At 35.6% G+C, this 19,137-nt stretch overlaps 2 protein-coding genes across 2 annotated transcripts; one reads left to right on the top strand and one right to left on the bottom strand.

Annotated features, from left to right (window-relative positions):
- Positions 1–8,142: 8,142 nt before the first annotated feature.
- Positions 8,143–8,861, bottom strand: LOC101896871 (uncharacterized). The gene is made up of 3 exons (XM_005180749.1): positions 8,787–8,861; positions 8,398–8,727; positions 8,143–8,337 (listed from the first exon to the last, which is right to left on the bottom strand). Exons 1-3 carry the CDS (start codon positions 8,859–8,861, stop codon positions 8,143–8,145), a joined length of 600 nt encoding a protein of 199 aa, XP_005180806.1.
- A 6,472-nt stretch (positions 8,862–15,333) lies between these two features.
- Positions 15,334–15,914, top strand: LOC101897040 (uncharacterized). The gene is made up of 2 exons (XM_005180750.2): positions 15,334–15,638; positions 15,720–15,914. Exons 1-2 carry the CDS (start codon positions 15,336–15,338, stop codon positions 15,912–15,914), a joined length of 498 nt encoding a protein of 165 aa, XP_005180807.1. The 5' UTR covers positions 15,334–15,335.
- Positions 15,915–19,137: the final 3,223 nt, after the last annotated feature.

Below are 19,137 nucleotides of genomic sequence, written 5' to 3'. Positions count from 1 at the left end.
TCCAAAAAAAAGCCTAATCTCTAACAGGAAAAAAGTTAAATGGAAAATGTTTAAATAGATTTGAAAACAAAAAAATATTAATAATAAATAAATAAATTAAAAAATTAAAAAAATTATGCATATAATTAAATACATTCTAATCTTCTTGTTGTTGGTTAATAGGGATTTTCGAAATTTTGCCAATATTTTCCATTGTTTTAAGACTATTTCCAATCCACTTTAGACTATTTTGAAAATTAAATTTTTGATAATTAATTCAAGAATTTTTCAAAAAATAATAATTCAAATTGTCATTTTTTTGTTTCCAAATTTTTTTCAAATAATTTGAAAAAAAATTTTAACTTGGACGCACCAATAGATAATAATGAAGAAATTAAGAAGTTTTCCAAAAATTAAACTGAAATAAAAAGTTCATAATTTCTTAAGCCAATAAAATGGGTATCCCCCACAATACTATGTGTTGGGGGTATTAAAAGTTTGATTGGCCCAAAAATTATGTAACACCTCGAAATATTGGTTTCCCAAATAGGAAAGTATATATGGATCTTCCCATCTCCCCGAGCTGAGTCGATCTAGCTATGTATGTCCGTCCGTCCGTCTGTCCGTCTCTCCATGTTAATATGTAATCACTCTACAGGTCGCAATTATGGCCCAATCTTCACGAAATTTAGAATGGAGGTGGGGTTAAGGTCAGAATATAACCCTATTTATACCCTACACCACATAGTGGTAAGGGTATTATGTCTTTGTGCATTTGTTTGTAACATGGAGAAGGAAACCAGATAGACCCATAGTTACTTTTGAGAACCTTCATAGAATCACTTTCTGAGTCGATTTATGCATGTCCGTCCGTCTGTCCGTCCGTCCGTCCGTCCGTCCGTCCGTCCGTCCGTCCGTCCGTCTGTCCATGTATTCTTGTGAACAAAATGCAGGTCGCATTTATTATCCGATTGAGATGAAATTTTCCAAACAATATTTTTTTGGCCCAAGGACGAACCCTATTGAAATTGGTGAGAATCGGATCAAATTTAGATATAGCTCCCATATATATCTTCATCCGATTTCGGGTTAAATGAGCACCAAATGTCCACCATCAGTCCAAATTACCTGAATTTTGGCACACCCAACCGGGTTCGGCCTAGAAGCAAGTATATCAAATTTGGAGAAAATCGGTTCAGATATAGCTATAGCTCCCATATATATCTTTCATCCGATTTGATCTTTAAGTCCCTCACATTCCTACTATGCACTCCACAACCGTGATATTTGGTACCAGGTATTAGATGGAGCACAGAAATAGCTGTTTTAAATTTTATCGAAATCGGTTCAGATTTGGATATAGCTCCCATATATATCTTCATCCGATTTCGGGTTAATTGACCACCAAATGGCCAATATCAGCCCAAATGGCCCGAATTTTGGCACATGTGACCGAGATTAGCCTTAAAGTAAATAGAACAAATTTGGAGAAAATCGGTTCAGATTTGGATATAGCTCCCATATATATCTTCATCCGATTTCGGGTTAATTGTGCACCAAATGGCCGATATAAGTCCAAATGGACTGAATTTTAGTACATCGGACCAAATTCAGCCTAGAAGCAAGTATATCAAACTTAGTGAAAATCGGTTCAGATACAGATATAGCAACCATATATATGTTTCATCCGATTTAGTGTTTTAGTCCCTTACATTCGTAATGTTCACTCCACAACCGTGATATTTGGTACCAGATATAAAGTACAGCCCAGAAATAGCTGTTTGTAATTATATCGAAATCGGTTCAGATTTGGATATAGCTCCCATATATATCTTCATCCGATTTCGGGTTAATTGTGCACCAAATGGCCGATATAAGTCCAAATGGACTGAATTTTTGTACATCGGACCAAATTCAGCCTAGAAGCAAGTATATCAAATTTAGTGAAAATCGGTTCAGATACAGATATAGCAACCATATATATGTTTCATCCGATTTAGTGTTTTAGTCCCTTACATTCGTAATGTTCACTCCACAACCGTGATATTTGGTACCAGGTATTAGATGGAGCACAGGAATAGCTGTTTTAAATTTTATCGAAATCGGTTCAGATTTGGATATAGCTCCCATATATATCTTCATCCGATTTCGGGTTATTGACCACCAAATGGCCGTAATAGCATCAATTTTGGCAAATCCGACCGAAACCAGCTTAGAAGCAAGTACACCAATTTTAGTAAAAATCGGTTCAGATATAGCTATAGCTCCCATATATATGTTTCATCCGATTTCGTCTTTAAATCCCTCACATTCGTAATATGCACTCCACAGAAATGATATTTGGTACCAGTTATCAGATAAAGCCCAAAAATAGTTGATTTTAATTTTATTAAAATCTGTTCCGATTTGGATATGCCTCCCATATATATCTTCATCCGATTTCGTGTTAATTGTGCATCATATGAATTTTGGCAAATCCGACCGAAACCAGCCTATAAGCAAGTACACACATTTTAGTAAAAATCGGTTCAGATATAGCTCTAGCTCCATATATATGTTTCATCCGATTTGCTCTTTAAGTCCCTTACATTCGTAATATACTCTTCACAGGAATGATATTTGGTACCAGATATCAGATAAAGCCCAAAAGTAGTCGCTTTTAATTTTCTCAAAATCTGTTCAGATTTGGATATAGCACCCATATGTATCTTCATTCGATTTCGAGTTAATTGTGCAACAAATGGCCAATATCAACCGAAATGGCATGAATTTTGGCATATCTGGCCAAATTCAGCCTAGAAGCAAGGACACCAATTTTAGTAAAAGTCGTTTCAGATATAGCTATAGCTCCCAAATATATCTTCATCCGATTTCGGATTAAATGTGCAGGAAATGGCTAATATTGGTACATCAAATTTAGTGAAAATCGGTCGGATACAGCTATAGCTCCTATATATACCTTTCATCCGATTTGTACTTTAAGTCCCTCAAATTCGAAAAATGTACGATACAAGAATAATATTTGGTATCAGATGCAGCCAAGAAATATCTTCTTTTTCAGTTTTACAAATATCGGTTCAGATTTGGATATACCTCCTATATATATATTCATCCAATTTCGTGTTGATTGCGCACCAAATGTCCAATATCAGCCCAAATGTCCTGGGTTTTGGCAAATCTGACCGAATTCAGCCTAGAATCAAATACATCAAACTTGGTGAAAATCGGTTCAGATATAGCTATAGTTCGTAAAATGCACGATAGAATTAGATAGATTTTGATTTTGTACCAAATATCTCATAGAGCTCTGAAATGCCCTGTATAAACCTTTTTACGAGAGCTCTACTAAATATGCATAGTGGTGTAGGGTATCATATAGTCGGCCCCGCCCGACTTTTGAGCTTTCCTTACTGGTTTTTTTTGGAGATGATCGCATAATATTTAAAGGTTAACATGGACCAAAAACAGAAAATTGTCCTGATTTTGCAGTTGCTCTATAGGCCACAATTATGAACCAATCGACGCGAAAATTTACATGAAGTTAGAGTTTTGGACCTACCAATTTGGGAGGCCATCGGACAATAATTAGCGGGTAAAATATACCCTAACTTTTATGTAAGAAAATAGGAAAATTTCCACTAAACCGCGAATATTTTCAACCTCAGCCAAATCACAAATACATTAAAAGATCACTTCTGACCATTACGGTGATGCTAATAGCCAAGAAATCGGATATATAGCAAAATAGGTACAATATATATGTAAAAAAAATTGATCTTATATATTCTGCTTATAAATCTAGAACTGCTGGGACGATTTTCACAATTCCCATCAATTCGGAATGGTCTATAGCCAGAAAAGGATAAAATCTAAGAAAATCGCGGAAAATATACCAATAAAAAAGTGAATATCTTTTGTAGATTTTTTTCAATTTTTGTCATATTTTTTTATCGCATGCGATTTTTCAATTTGACTTACAATTTTGAATTGTAAATTTTCTAAATTTTTACTCCTCCCAACACTACGTTTTGAGGGTATTATATACATATCGCAATTATCGTCCGATCTTCACGAAATTTTGCATGGGGGTAGGGTGTACATTTAGAGGCGCAAATGGACTAAAAAATTTATTTTTTTCTAATTTTGTAGTCGCTCTGTAGGCCAACTAATCGACACGGAATTTCGCATCAGAAGAGAGTTAAAGTCAGCGAAGAAGTCTAGCATTTGGGATGATTGTAAAATAGCCCACAACTTTCGTGTGAAATTGTTTTGATTACTTAACAACACTACGGAGTGCGTAAATATTGGTCAAATTGTCCGGATCAAAAAACTAAAATTGACCTCTGGGCGGGACTCTTTGACATTATTTCAAAAACGACATCTTCCAAAATGGATTTCGATATATAAGGGGAGTTCGAACATATTGTAGTGTTGTAGGGTATCACATGGTCGGCCCCGCACGACTATAGCCTTTGCTTACTTGTTTTTCATTGTTTTTAGGATATTTCCATTCCACTTTAGACTATTTTGAAAATTAATGTTTGATAATTCAGGAATTTTTCAAAACATAATAATTCAAATTGTCATTTTTTTGTTTCCAAATATTTTTCAAATAATTTGAAAATTTTTTTAACTGGGACGCACCTACAGTAGATAATGACGAGATTAAGGAGTTGTCCAAAAATTAAACTGAAATAAAAAGTTTATAATTTTTTAAGCCAATAAAATATTTTTATTATAAATATTTGTTTTATTTTGATTCTGGAAATTTTGAAAACTGTTAAAGATATCAATAAAAAAATTTATTATTTGAAACATTAAAAAAAAATTATTTTGTGAAACTTGGAACACCAGTTTTATTTTCCCAAAATATTTTTTTTAAAAATATAAAAAAAACAGTAAAGAAAGTCTTAAAATCGGCCGGGCCGACTTTATGATACCCTACACCACTTTGCTAATTTAGAAGGGCTCCGCATAACAATTAAAAGTTTTTATGGGAGAATTCAATCATACACGCCATGATTATAATTGTAATTTAAAGTTCAAAGGACTAAATATGCCGAAGCATTTGTATCTTTTAAATTCGGAGCTGTATTGCCCATTTGGTGCACAATTAATTTGAAATCAGATACAAATATATATGGGAGCTATATCCAAATCGGAACCGATGTCGATAAAATTTGGCAAAGATATTTCTGAGCTGTATTTGTTATATTTCCCTGAATATCGTTGTTACGGAGTGCATATTACGGCTGTGGATAACAAATATGACAAATCGGATGAACAGTATATATGGGAGCTATAGCTATATCTGAACCAATCTTCACCAAATATAATACCAAAATATTAGACGTTTGGTGCACAATCCAAGGTAAATCGGACGAAGTTATATATGGGAGCTATATCCAAATCTGAACCGATCTCGATAAAATTTGGCAAATGTATTTCTGAGCTGTATTTGATATATTTCCCCATATATTGTTGTTACAGTGTGCATATTACGGCTGCGGAGGACAAAAACAACAAATCGGATGAACAATATATATTGGAGCTATTGCTATATCTGAACCGATTTCGATCAAATTTGGCATACTTATTTTCAGGTCTAATTTGGTTGTATGTGCAAAATTCCATAATATTTGGGATAAAATTACACGTTTGGTGCACAATAAAAGGCAAATCGGACGAAAATATATATGGGAGCTATATCTAAATTTTTACCGATTATCTCCAATTTCAATAGGGTTCGTCCTTGGGCCAAACAAATGATTTTGCAAAATTTCATCTCAATCGAATAATAAATGCGACCTACATTTTGTTCACAAGAATACATGGACAGACGGACGGACAGAAGGACTGACATGCATAAATCAACTCAGAAAGTGATTCTATGGAGATCCTCAAAAGTAACTATGGATCTATCTCCCTTCCTTCTCCACCACCTTGTGGTGTAGGGTATAAAAAATAATAATAATAATTCAAATTTTCATATTTTTTTCAAATAATTTGACAATTTTTTTATTGGGACGCACAAACAGAAGATAATGACGAGATTAAGTGGAAATAAAAACTTCATAATTTTTTTAAGTGATAAAATGTTTTTTTTTTTTTTTATAAATATTTGTTTTATTTAGATCCTGGAAATTTTGAAAACTAGTGAAGATATCAATAAAAAAATGTTATTATTTGAAATATTAAAAAAACCTTTTTGTTGAACTTGTCTTATTTTCCCAAAATATTTTTTTTAAATATAAAAAAAATGAAGTGAGTTAGAATTTTTTTGTTTTGTCACCTTAGAAAGAAGGGTATATTAAATTCGTCATTCCGTTTGTAAAACTTCTTCACGATAGATCTTGCGTTAGCAAAAATGTTTGGATGTCTGAAGGGAGTTGCTGATGCAAATATTAGTATTCGCAAAGTTGGAGCAAATTTTTTTTATTTTTTTTTTTTGGAAATTTCGACTTTTGTGGGGGATGTACCAGAAGGAATGGACCTAAATTGCCCATTTCCGAACTCGATCTAAGTTTGATAATAACATTACCATGTACCAAGTAAGGACCAAACCGGATACTTCCTTCGAGGGTTATCGTGCACACCAGCCAGCCAGACAGGCGGATGGACATCGCTAGATCGACTCCAAAACGGATTTAATGCAAAGAAACCTAGGGTCTACAACTGTTATTTCGCTGAGGCAAAATTGTGTATTTAAAAAAAATCTAAGATCTCTTCCTCCTTTTTTCAAATATAATAGACATTTAAGACATTTTTTCAAAGACTTACTGGCAGAAATCAAGAGGCGTGCTCTTTTTAAAGACATGTTATGGACTTTCGAGCTATATATGTATTTTTAGAATATATCTGATAAAATTCCAGAACCTTAAAATCGAAAATGCTGCTCATTTGGAATAAATTGACAATATTTGTTAAAGAGTTCCTGAATCATGAATTTGTTTAAGAATATTTGTTGCAACAAAAAAGATTGTTGTTCCTTACTAAAAGTAATGAGTTTTGAAAATAATTTACATGTTATATATGAATTGTAGATTTTTTGTGGAATTTTTTCTCAAAACTTCATAGTACTTCTACAAAATTTTTATGAAGCTGGTATTTATATGAATTCTTTTAAAAAGTTTCTTCAATGCCTTCATGGGCAAACATCGGAAAAAATGTCAAGATACCTTTAATAAAAAAATAGAAAAAAATCAATGTTGAATTGACTCAAAATAGTGATTTTTTTTTGTGGCACTCCTCGGCAATGAGATTGGATTTTTAAAACAATGTTTAATTTTTTTCTGACCAAAATTCGTCAATTACAAGGTGAGATGAAAAAACTGCAACCAACTTCAGACTGCTGTTAATTCTAAGAAACTCGTCCCACAGCTCTTAAAATTATTCCAGTGACAGATCATTTTATTGTTTAAAGCATTTTGGTTAGAATTTTCCAGAAAAAAAGTTATTCGTGATGAAATTCAAGCGTGATAGTGTGATTTCATTATATTTGGCGGGAAAACCACAAGTGGCTATCGTTAGAGCACTCCAACATTTAAATTTGAATAAATATTTTGTGTATCCTATCATCGTTCGTAGCCTGGTAGCGTAGCCCGACGTCAAGGAAGTGGACGGAAGAAAACAGCAACATCAGCTGAAATGGTTCGAAAAGTAAAGAAGCGACTTGATCGTAACCCCCGTTGCAGTGGCCGAAAATGGCTCGTGAGCTGAACATATCGCTTCCATTCGGAAAATATTGAAAATAAGAGCTCGGGGTAAAGCTATTAAAATTCCAAAAAGTGAAGAACTTACACCGCAAGAGCAGAGAAAGAAAATAGACTCAAAAGAGCTAAAGGGTTGCTTCGCTTGGCCGAATTTGGTTTTCTCCGATGAGAAAACATTCGTTGTCCAGCAGTTTGTAAACAAACAAAATGATCGTGTTTACTTGCCAAAGAGGTCAGCAGAAAATTTGCACCTTCTGTTGGCCATCAGAACTCAAGCACCGGCCATGTTGATGGTGTGGGCCGCCATAACAGCTGTTAGTCGCTCTCCGCTCGTATTAATCGACCGTGGTATCAGAATAAATGCCGAATATTATCGCGAAAATATTCTGGAGGTTATATTAGCGCCGGGTTCAGCTAGTTTATTATATTCTAACATTCACATATAATTTTTTCATATTGACTTTTTATTAGTTTGTTCGCCATTTCTTTTGCCAATTTTTGACTCAACATGGGCCGTCAGGCGGAGTTTCAAAACAAAGTCCATACGACTCAACACATTAAAGGCTGTTTGAATTTTTATGTTTGGCACATAGACCGGCATCATTTCTTCGTCCAAAAAGAAGTTTAGCAAAGAATATTTCTTTTCCTACAAAAATATTAAAATTAAATTCCGAAACCAATGTTTTGAAATTAAAAAAAAGCTCACCTTCTTGAGAGGACATTTCTTTGGTATGGCCGGTATGGCTTGTTTTATCCTCTGCACCACTGCCTCCATTATGACATTTAGTTTGCTGTATTTATTGGCCAAAATGTCACAACCATTTACCGTTATATTGTAGATATTCCATAAACGGCCATCCGATTTCGTCGATGTCACCCAATGGACGAGGCGCATACCAACCACATCCCTGCGGAAAATAATGGTGCCATTGACGGCCTGGTGGCCTTTGTATGGAATTAATTTGAAATCAATGAAATTGACAAATTCCGGATTGATATCGTAATCAAGGACATCGAAATCGATGGTAAAGGGGCGCTGTAGGGGAATACTCAATTAAAGCTAGCGGAATTTCAGGATTTCCTAAAATTACATACCGCACCAAAAATTAAAGTGAAAATATTAGATATGACAAACAAGGCGAATAAAATCGATTTCCAAAGACGAATCATTTGAATTCTCGAGTGGAAAAAACTCTGAGCTAATGAGGTGATTTCCAAACGAGGGTCTCGTTATGGGAAATTGCCATTTAAAAGTGGATTTCTGGTGGATGACTCTATTTAAAATTAATCAGAGTAGAGCAATTTCACGGTGTTTAGCTTCGAATATATATTTTGGAGATCGAAAGATATTTATTTGAGCGTTTCAAAAATTTTAACAAAACCATTAAAGAAATGCCAAGAGTCGGGCGGAACCGATTTTATGATACCTTACCCCACTTTGCATATTTAGTGGATACAGGGTGATATAAAAAACTGCAACAAAGTCATACGCCATAATTTTTACTTTTTTTAAATTTTATTGAATGAAATCAAAAAAATGTCGGAAATAGCATCAAATTTTAGAATAAGTTTAGATTTGTTCGAATTGGTCACCTTTGGCACGAATTATGGCCTTCAAACGGACAATGAAACCATCACACGGTGCCCAAATGTTGCTCTGCGGTATTTTGGTCCATACCCGGCGAAGCGCTTGCTTGAGATGATCGACACTTTGGTATTTTTAGTGCCAACCTTGCTTTCCTAAATACTCTAGACACAATAGTCCAACGGATTGGTATCCGTAGAATTTGGTCGCCATTGTGCGCTGTAAATGAAGCGACAAACCTCATTTTGTAACCATTCTTGAGTGGCGCATGCTGAGTGCGACGGTGCTGAGCCCTGTTGGAATGTCCAAGGTCTGCGACCCTCCAGAATATTTTCGGTATAATATTCGGCATTTATTCTGGTGCCACGGTCGATTAATACGAGTGGAGAGCACCGTCGGCTGTTATGGCGGCCCACACCATCACCATGGCCTATGCTTGAGTTCTGGTGGCCACCCGAGGGTGCACATTTTCAGCTGACCTCTTTGGCAAGTAAATACGATCGATCGTTTTGTTTGTTTAGAAAATGCTGGACAACGACTGTTTTCTCATCGGAGAAAAACAAATTCGGAAGTTCACCACTTTCGGCCAAGCGATGCAACTATTTAGCTCTTTTGAGTCTATTTTCTCTCTGTTGCGGTGTAAGTTCTTGCACTTTTTGGAATTTCAATCGCTTTACCCACAGCTCATTTTTCAATATTTGCCGAATGGATTATTGCAATATGTTCAGTTCACGAGAGGTATATCCTTAATTTCTACTAAAAATACATCAAAATCCATCCTATTTGAACTATTTGAAAGACATAATATGGCGTAGGGTATAAAAATGACAACAGCTGAACCTTGTATAACCTCCACTATTGAAAAACTTATATAACCAGATTAATGATTTTCAAAATATCGAATATACTCCCATCCCAATTTTATATTTTAGTTCGAGTTCGGAGATGGGCAATATCGGTCCACTTCTTTTGGTATCTCCCCCACAATAGGTCGAAATTTTCAAAAAAAAATATATTTTCTGCCTAAAAGGATCAGGACATTCGGAGTCGATCTAGCGATGGCCGTCCGTCCGTCGGTCTGTCTGGCTGGGTGGTTGGTGCGCACGATAACTCTCGAAGAGAGTATCCGATTTGATCCAAACTTGGTATATCGTAATATTTTTATCAAACTTAGAGCGAGTTCGAAGATTGGCAATATCGGTCCACTCCTACTGGTACCTCCCCCACAAAACGTCGAAATTTTCAAAAAACATATTTTCTGCTCAGAAAAAGAAACGATAATCCGAATTTGCTTTTTGCTATCTCCCCCACAAAGGGTCAAAATCCTAATATTTTCGTCAGTGCTAGGTCAGGTGCGAAAATGGACAATATCGGCCCACTCCATCAATACCTCCCCCACAAAGGGTAAAAATTTTAAATAATTACAACTTTTATTAAATGTGAAGGAAGAGTCCGATTGTCTTCAAATTTCACACATCCCAATATTCTTATTAACCCAAGGTCTGGTGTTGAGTTACCTCCCCCACAAAAGATCGACATTTTCAAAAAACATATTTTCTGCATAGAAAGAGAAACGATAATCCGATTTTGCTCCAACTTTGCAAATCCTAATATTTGCATCAGTTCTAGGTCAGGTGCGAAAAAGGATAATATCGGTCAAGTATCTCCGTCAAGTATCTCCCCCACAAAGGTTCAACGTTTTGAATAACCAAAACGATTATAAAATCCGAAATAAGCATCCGGTTGTCTTCATATTTCACACATAACAATATTTTTATTAACCCAAAGTCTGGTGTGAAAATGGAAAATATCAGTGAACCCCTTTTGGTACTTCCCCCACAAATGTCAAAATTCTGAGTATTCATGAAGCTCATAAAACGCAAAATTAATTTCCGATTCCATGCAGACTTGGCACATCTGATTATTTCTATCAACGCAGTATCTGTTATAAAGGTGGTATGGATCGGATCATTCCTTCTGGTACCTCCCAAAAAAAAAGATTTGCTGTGCAGATGGAATATATAGGTCCACTTCTTCTGGTACCTTCCCCACAAAGGGTCAAAATTTTGAACAACCTTGAAGCTCATAATACGCGAAATTAACATTCGTTTCTTTGTAGACTTGGTACATCTAAATATTTCCATTAGCACAAGATCTGTTGTAGAGATCGGACAATTGCTTCTGGTACCTCCCCCCACATAGGGTTCCATAGTTTGAAAAACAAAACCCTCAACGAAAGTGAAATATGCATCCAATTCTCTTCAAATTTCACACATACAAACATTTTTGTAAACACCAGGTCTCTTGCGAAGATGATATAGATCTGCCAACCCCTTCTTGGATCTCACCCACAAAGGGTTATAATTTTCAATAATTTTATATGTCATAACTTGCAAAACAAGTCAGCGTTTCTTTGCAACCTGCTGTATCTAAATATTTATCTCGACCAGAAACCTGAGACGAATATGGAATATATGATTGCGCATAAAATTTGAGATAAATCTTCAATTTTCTTGTAATTTTGCCCATACCAATATTTTTATCGGTATTAGATGAAGTATGAAAATGGAATACTTCGGTCGACAGGTACCTTAAAAAATTTCTAAAAATTACCACATATTTCATACAAAGTGAAGGAAGTACGCAATATAATCCAAATCTGGCACGTCTCAATATTTATAACATATTTATTTGGGTCCGTCACGAAATGGACAATATTGGCCCATTCTTTCGAAACTTCCTCCATAGAGGGTCAACAATTTGAATAATCATAACAGAAGTCAAAATATATTTAAATAATCGATCATTGGCTGAGCCGACTGATACTTTTAAACTTGTTATACCCTCCACCATAGTATGGAGGGTATATTAAGTTTGTCATTCCGTTTGTAACACCTCGAAATATATATTTTAGACCCCATAAAGTATATATATTTTTGATCAGCATAACACTCTATGTCGATTTATCAATGTCCGTCCGTCTGTCCGTCTGTGGAAATCACTCTAGCTTCCGAACGAAATGAAGTAGGTTAATAAAATTTTACTCAAATGTGTATTATGTCTACAGGACTTTTGGTATTGAAAATGGGCCATGTAGGTTCACGTCTTCGTATAGCCCCCATATAACGGTACCTCCCGTTAATACCGCATAACGGGATTTTAGCGACATTATTTACCGGAATAGTTTCAAAATTAATATTTAAGGTTCATAATAGATACTACGGCTTAAGACAAAAAATTGTCTGTGCAGGTCCACGTCTTCGTATAGCCCCCATATAACGATACCCCCGGATATTCGGTATTTTGATGATTTTAACGACATTATTTACCGGAATTGTTTCAAAATTAATATTTAAAGTTCGTAATAGATACTACGGCTTAAGACAAAAAATTGGCCATGTAGGTCCATGTCTTCGTATAGCCCCCATATAACGGTACCCACCGATATTCGGTATTTAGATGATTTTAGCGACATTATTTACCGGACTTGTTTCAATTTTGGTATTTGAAGTTCGTAATGGCTACTACATCCTAAGACAGAAAATTGTATGTGCAGGTCCACGTCTTCGTATAGCCCCCATACAACTGTACCTCCCGATATTCGGTATTTTGATGATTCTAGCCACATTATTTACAGGAACTATTTCAAATTTGGTATTTGAATTTCGTAATAAATACTACAGCCTATGACAGAAAATTTTCAGTGGAGGTCCACGTCTTCGTATAGCCCCCATATGACGGTACCCACCGATATTCGGTATTTAGATGATTTTAACAACATTATTTACCAGAATTGTTTCAATTTTGATATTTGAAGTTCGTAATAGATACTACGGCTTAAGACAAAAAATTGGTTATGTAGGTCCATGTCTTCGTATAGCCCCCATATAACGGTACCCCCGGATATTCGGTATTTTGATGATTTTAGCGACATTATTTACCGGAATTGTTTCAAATTTCGCATTTGAAGTTCGTAATGGATTCTACAGCCTATGACAGAAAATTTTCTGTGCCGGTCTACGTCTTCGTATAGCCCCCATATAAGGGTACCTCCCGATATTCGGCATTTTGGTGATTCTAGCCACATTATTTACCGGAACTATTTCAAATTTGGTATTTGAATTTCGTAATGAATACTACAGCCTATGACAGAAAATTGTCTGTGCAGGTCCACGTCTTCGTATAGCCCCCATATAAGGGTACCTCCCGATATTCGGCATTTTGGTGATTCTAGCCACATTATTTACCGGAACTATTTCAAATTTGGTATTTGAATTTCGTAATAAATACTACAGCCTATGATAGAAAATTGTCTGTGCAGGTCAACATCTTCGTATAGCCCCCATATAACGGTACCCCCCGGATATTCGGTAATTTGATGATTTTAGCGACATTATTTACCGGAATTGTTTCAAATTTTGTAATTGAAGTTCGTAATGGATACTACAGCCTATGACAGAAAATTGTCTGTGCAGGTCCACGTCTTCGTATAGCCCCCATATAAGGGTACCTCCCGATATTCGGCATTTTGGTGATTCTAGCCACATTATTTACCGGAACTATTTCAAATTTGGTATTTGAATTTCGTAATGAATACTACAGCCTATGACAGAAAATTGTATGTGCAGGTCCACGTCTTCGTATAGCCCCCATACAACTGTACCTCCCGATATTCGGTATTTTGATGATTCTAGCCACATTATTTACCGGAACTATTTCAAATTTGGTATTTGAATTTCGTAATGAATACTACAGCCTATGACAGAAAGTTGGCTGTGCAGGTCCACGTCTTCGTATAGCCCCCATATAAGGGTACCTCCCGATATTCGGCATTTTGATAATTTTGGACACATTATTTACCGGAACTATTTCAAATTTGGTATTTGAATTTCGTAATAAATACTACAGCCTATGATAGAAAATTGTCTGTGCAGGTCAACGTCTTCGTATAGTCCCCATATAACGGTACCCATCCGATATTCAGTATTTTGATGATTCTAGCCACATTATTTACCGGAATTGTTTCAATTTTGGTATTTGAAGTTCGTAATGGCTACTACATCCTAAGACAGAAAATCGTCTGTGCAGGTCCACGTCTTCGTATAGTCCCCATATAACGGTACCCATCCGATATTCAGTATTTTGATGATTCTAGCCACATTATTTACCGGAATTGTTTCAATTTTGGTATTTGAAGTTCGTAATGGCTACTACATCCTAAGACAGAAAATCGTCTGTGCAGGTCCACGTCTTCGTATAGCCCCCATATAACGGTACCCACGGATATTCGGTATTTAGATGATTTTAGCGACATTATTTACCGAAATTGTTTCAAATTTCGCATTTGAAGTTCGTAATGGATACTACAGCCTATGATAGAAAATTGTGTGGGCAGGTCCACGTTTTATAACCCCCATTGTACCTCCCTATATTCGGTATTTTGATGATTTTAGCTACATTATAAACAGATTTGTTTTCAAGTTTCGCATTTGAGGGTATTCAAAGTTCGGCCCGGTCGAACTTACAGCTTTTTTACTTGTTTTTTTTTTTTAATAACTCATTATTTTTAATCTTACCGGTAATGCAAATGGTATGTAGTTGCCATTATTTTGGGCTTACTGGTGATGCATGGGGTACGTAGTTGTCATTACTAGTGGTGCTTAGTGTGTCTCATATGATTACCAAATTATTGCTGGGTAGATATATATGTCGGCATATATTTTCTAATTTTTTCTACTATCGGTTGCTCGAATCTCTAGGCAAATACCGTATAATTGTCCAATGCCAATTAATTTTGAGCAGACTCACCCCCATTACATTAAATAACAACATGATCTGACTTACGCATTGAATATATAATTTAATAGGTTTTAAAACGAATTGACAAAATGATTGGTTTGCGGATTATTAAATTATTAATAACTTTATACATTTTTAATTCGGTTTTGAAAATAACACAGGCTGCGGTGGGTACATATATATTTTCAAAAAAAAAAAAAAAAATATTTAAATTTCGTCTCCTTTTCTCACAGCGTCCCTTTACCATAGATTTCGAAACAATGAAATATGAAATCAATCCAAAATATGTGAAATCCATCGATTTGAAATTGATACCCTACCGGCAACATAATGCCATCAATGGCAGTGCCTTCTTCGGGAGAGATGTTCATGACATACGTGTTGTCCATTGGGTAACCTCGACGCGAAGTGATGGCCGAATCTGGAAGGTCTACAATGTCACCTTGAATTTTTGTGACATTTTGGAAAATAAATACAACAAATTGATTGTCGTTACCGAGGCTGTGGTGCGACGTATTATAGAGGCAATACCGCAATTGCCGCAGCATTGTCCGTTTAAGAAGGTATTTTCTTTTTTTTTTCGAACAAAAAATTGCAAAATTATTTCAAAATTGTCTCATTGCTTTCTTTTTTTCTTTTCTTAGGACACTGAATATTCATTGACAAATTTCTATTTGGAGGAAGAAATCATGCCGGTCTTTGTGCCAAATATGAAATTTGAAACGGCCTTTAATATGATGTCCAACAAGGAGTATTTTTTTAAATTGCTATTAACGGCCCGTGTGGAATCCAAAATAGGCCAACGGAATGTTAAGCAGAGCAGTAAAAATCCAAAGTGAAAATTTGAAATTTTCAATAAATATCAATTGCATTTACCAGAACAGTGTTGGCTTGTTTGTTCGGAATACCATAGGATTTTGTTGTTGCAAAATGGTCAGGCTTAATCCCTTTATTGTTGTTTTTATATAAAAACAACGTTTGTTTATTAGTGGATGGTAATGTTTACCAGGTGGTAAGGCAGGGAATACCTAGGTTTCGGAAAGAGCCACCAATCCTCATCAGTTCCCTTGTTTTCTTTTTTTGTCTGGGATATTCTCCCCAGAAGTTATTTAAAAATAATGAAACTAGCATTTGGTCTTCAATGATATACAGGGTTAGATAAAAAAAAAATTCTGCAACAAAGTTAAACGTCATACCTTTTGAATTTTTTTTTTTAAATTTTATTGAATGAAAGCAAAAAATTTCGGAAAATAGCATTAAATTTTAGAATAAGTTTAGATTTGATCGAATTGGTCACCTTTGGCACGAATTATGGCCTTTAAACGGCCAATGAAACCGTCACACGCTGCCATTCAGGTATTTGTCGTATTTTGCCCCATTCCCGGCGAAGCGCTTGTTTGAGGTGATCGACACTTTTGTATTTTTTAGTGCCAACCTTGCTTTCCAAAATATTCCAGACAAAATAGTCCTACGGAGATTTAGGTGGTCATTGGGCGCTGGAAATTAAGCGAGGAACCTCAGTTTAAAACCATACTTGGGTGGCACGTCGCACTCAGCGATGGCGCTGAGTCCTGTTGTAATGTCCAAGGTCTGCGGCCAAAATTTTTGCATGCCCAAGGCTTTAATACACCCTCCAGAACATTTTCACGTTAATATTCGGCGACCATCAGCTGTTATGGCGGCCCACATTATCACCATGGTGCACAATTTCAGCTGACCTCTTTGGCAAGTAATCACGATCATTTTTTTTGTTTACAAACTGCTGGACAACGAATGTTCTCTCATCGGAGAAAACCAAATTCGGCAGTTCACCACTTTTGGCCAAGCGAATCAACTATTCAGCTCTTTTGAGTCTGTTTTCTTCCTGTTGCAGTGTAAGTTTTTGTGCTTTTCGGAATTTCAATGGCTATTCGGCAAATATTAAGAAATGATTACCCCGAGCTCATTTCTCAATATTTGCCGAATAGCCATTGAAATTCCAAAAAGTACAAGAACTTACACTGCAACAGAAAGGTTTATTGCGATATGTTCAGCTCACGAGCCATTTTTCGGCCACTGCAACGCGGGTTTCGATCAAGTCGCTTCTTTACATTTCGCACTATTTCTCCACTCCTTGATGTCGGCCTACGCTACCAGTATCACGGTAACGAGCGACACAAAAGATATATTAACATTTAAATGCTGGAGTGCTCTAACGATAGCCACTTCGTTGGTGGTTTTCCAGCCAAATATAAAGAAATCACACTATCACGCTTGAATTCCATCACGAATAACTTTTTTTCGGGAGAATTCTCACCGAAATGCTTTTGTACTCTTGTAAACATTATATTGAGCTGTCACTGGAATAATTTTAACAGCTGTCGGACGAGTGGCTTAGAAATGACAGCAGTCTGAAGTTGGTTGCAGTTTTTTCATTCTCGCATTCTAATACGAATTTTGGAAATACACCCAAAATTTTTATTCTCGTCACTTATTCACAAAAATTCCACCACTTTTCAAACTTTTACAAAAAATTTGCCTTCAAAAATTCAAAATTATAAAAATTTTGAGTTTTGTACTTTTTGTACCTTTCGTTTTTTAAGTACGATGTTTCGAATATGATCGGGTCTTTCGCAAAAATGCAAAATTATAAGTCGTCTCAACAATAGTACATTTTAGTCCTTTTTGTACCCTAAAAGTACGATTTTTCAAAAATCCCGCAATATCAACAAAATTTGCAAAATTTCAAAATTGTGTCAATAACGAGCAATCAGTGGAGTTCTGTACTTTTTGGTACCCTTCGTTTCCTTGAAGTACGAAAGTTCGAAAATCGCTACGTATTTAAGACTCCGATAGATTAATGACAATGAGATACCATATGGTAGTTTTTATTACATTTCTTTCGTTAAAAGATCGAATATTACCCTCTAGCAAAATTTCTAAATTCCAACTCCTATCAGTTTTGCAAATTTAGTACTTTTTGTACCGATCGCTCGGTAAAAATGTTGTTGAATTTTGAACTTTTCACTACTTGCACCAAAAATTATGAAGTTCAGAAAAACTCGCCACATCTCAAGCTTGCAAATGCCAAAGCGCTAGCTCCTAATCAATAACATTTCCTAAAAAATCAAAAATCCCGTCTTATTCCAACCCTGTACACCGTTCGAGACTTTCATGCAACATTTTATTGAAAAAAATTAAAATGACCCAATCATATAATGGTCGACAAAATGTCGGTACAATATATTTTCGACATTACATACGACATACATTTGAATTACATACTCTCCCCTTTGACGTACTATATCGCATATCCAATTTTAAAATATCGCCTCAGTGGCAAGATCAAACGACAGTCATTAATGCCATTGATCTACATAAGTGAGCTAATAAACTAAAAATAGTGTCTGAACAAAAAACAACTACAACAACAAAAACATAACAACAACATTGTTGTTATCCTTGTAGAAGAGAAGTTGTTGTTAGCAAAGCAAAACACAAAAACAACAACAACAACGAGGAGATTTAGTTTTTGTTCTGCTATCGGTAACACGCATTCACTTGGCGTCAGCCCCAGATGGACAGATGCATCCAAGCCGGAGAATGGTGGCAGATTGACAGTAGCATCAGGTGTAAGGTAATGCAAATAACAACAACAACAATTATTGGAGGAAGTCTAAATAAATATTCAACGAGATCAACAGCAACAACAACAACAAGTGTTTCAACTCATCAATAATTTGAATACTGAACAAACGATTTGAACTATTGGCCGGCCATTACATGATCCAAGTATTGTTTCTTTGACTCGAGCTGAGACGTGCCTTTGAATGCCGTCTAGAGGCTGTTAACTTGGGAGAAACAATCGTATTTGAATACAAGTTAATACAATCCGACTAATTTATCTTCATTTACCCCAGCACGTTTTCTATTCTATTTTGAATTTGAATTTGCTTTTGTTTCAATTCATTTATCGCCGGGGCAGTTTTATAACAAAAAAAAGCAAACGGCGTGTTGAGTTGTAATGTAAATTTAATTGCAATCGATCGGATAAATCGTAGCGGAATGTGTGGAGAGAACAAA

This window comes from Musca domestica, unplaced genomic scaffold, assembly GCF_030504385.1.
Source record: "Musca domestica strain aabys unplaced genomic scaffold, Musca_domestica.polishedcontigs.V.1.1 38, whole genome shotgun sequence".
In the NCBI taxonomy this organism is placed as follows: Eukaryota; Metazoa; Arthropoda; class Insecta; order Diptera; family Muscidae; genus Musca; species Musca domestica.
Note: the sequence above shows the minus strand (reverse complement) of the source record. Positions and strands in the feature narration are given on the sequence as shown.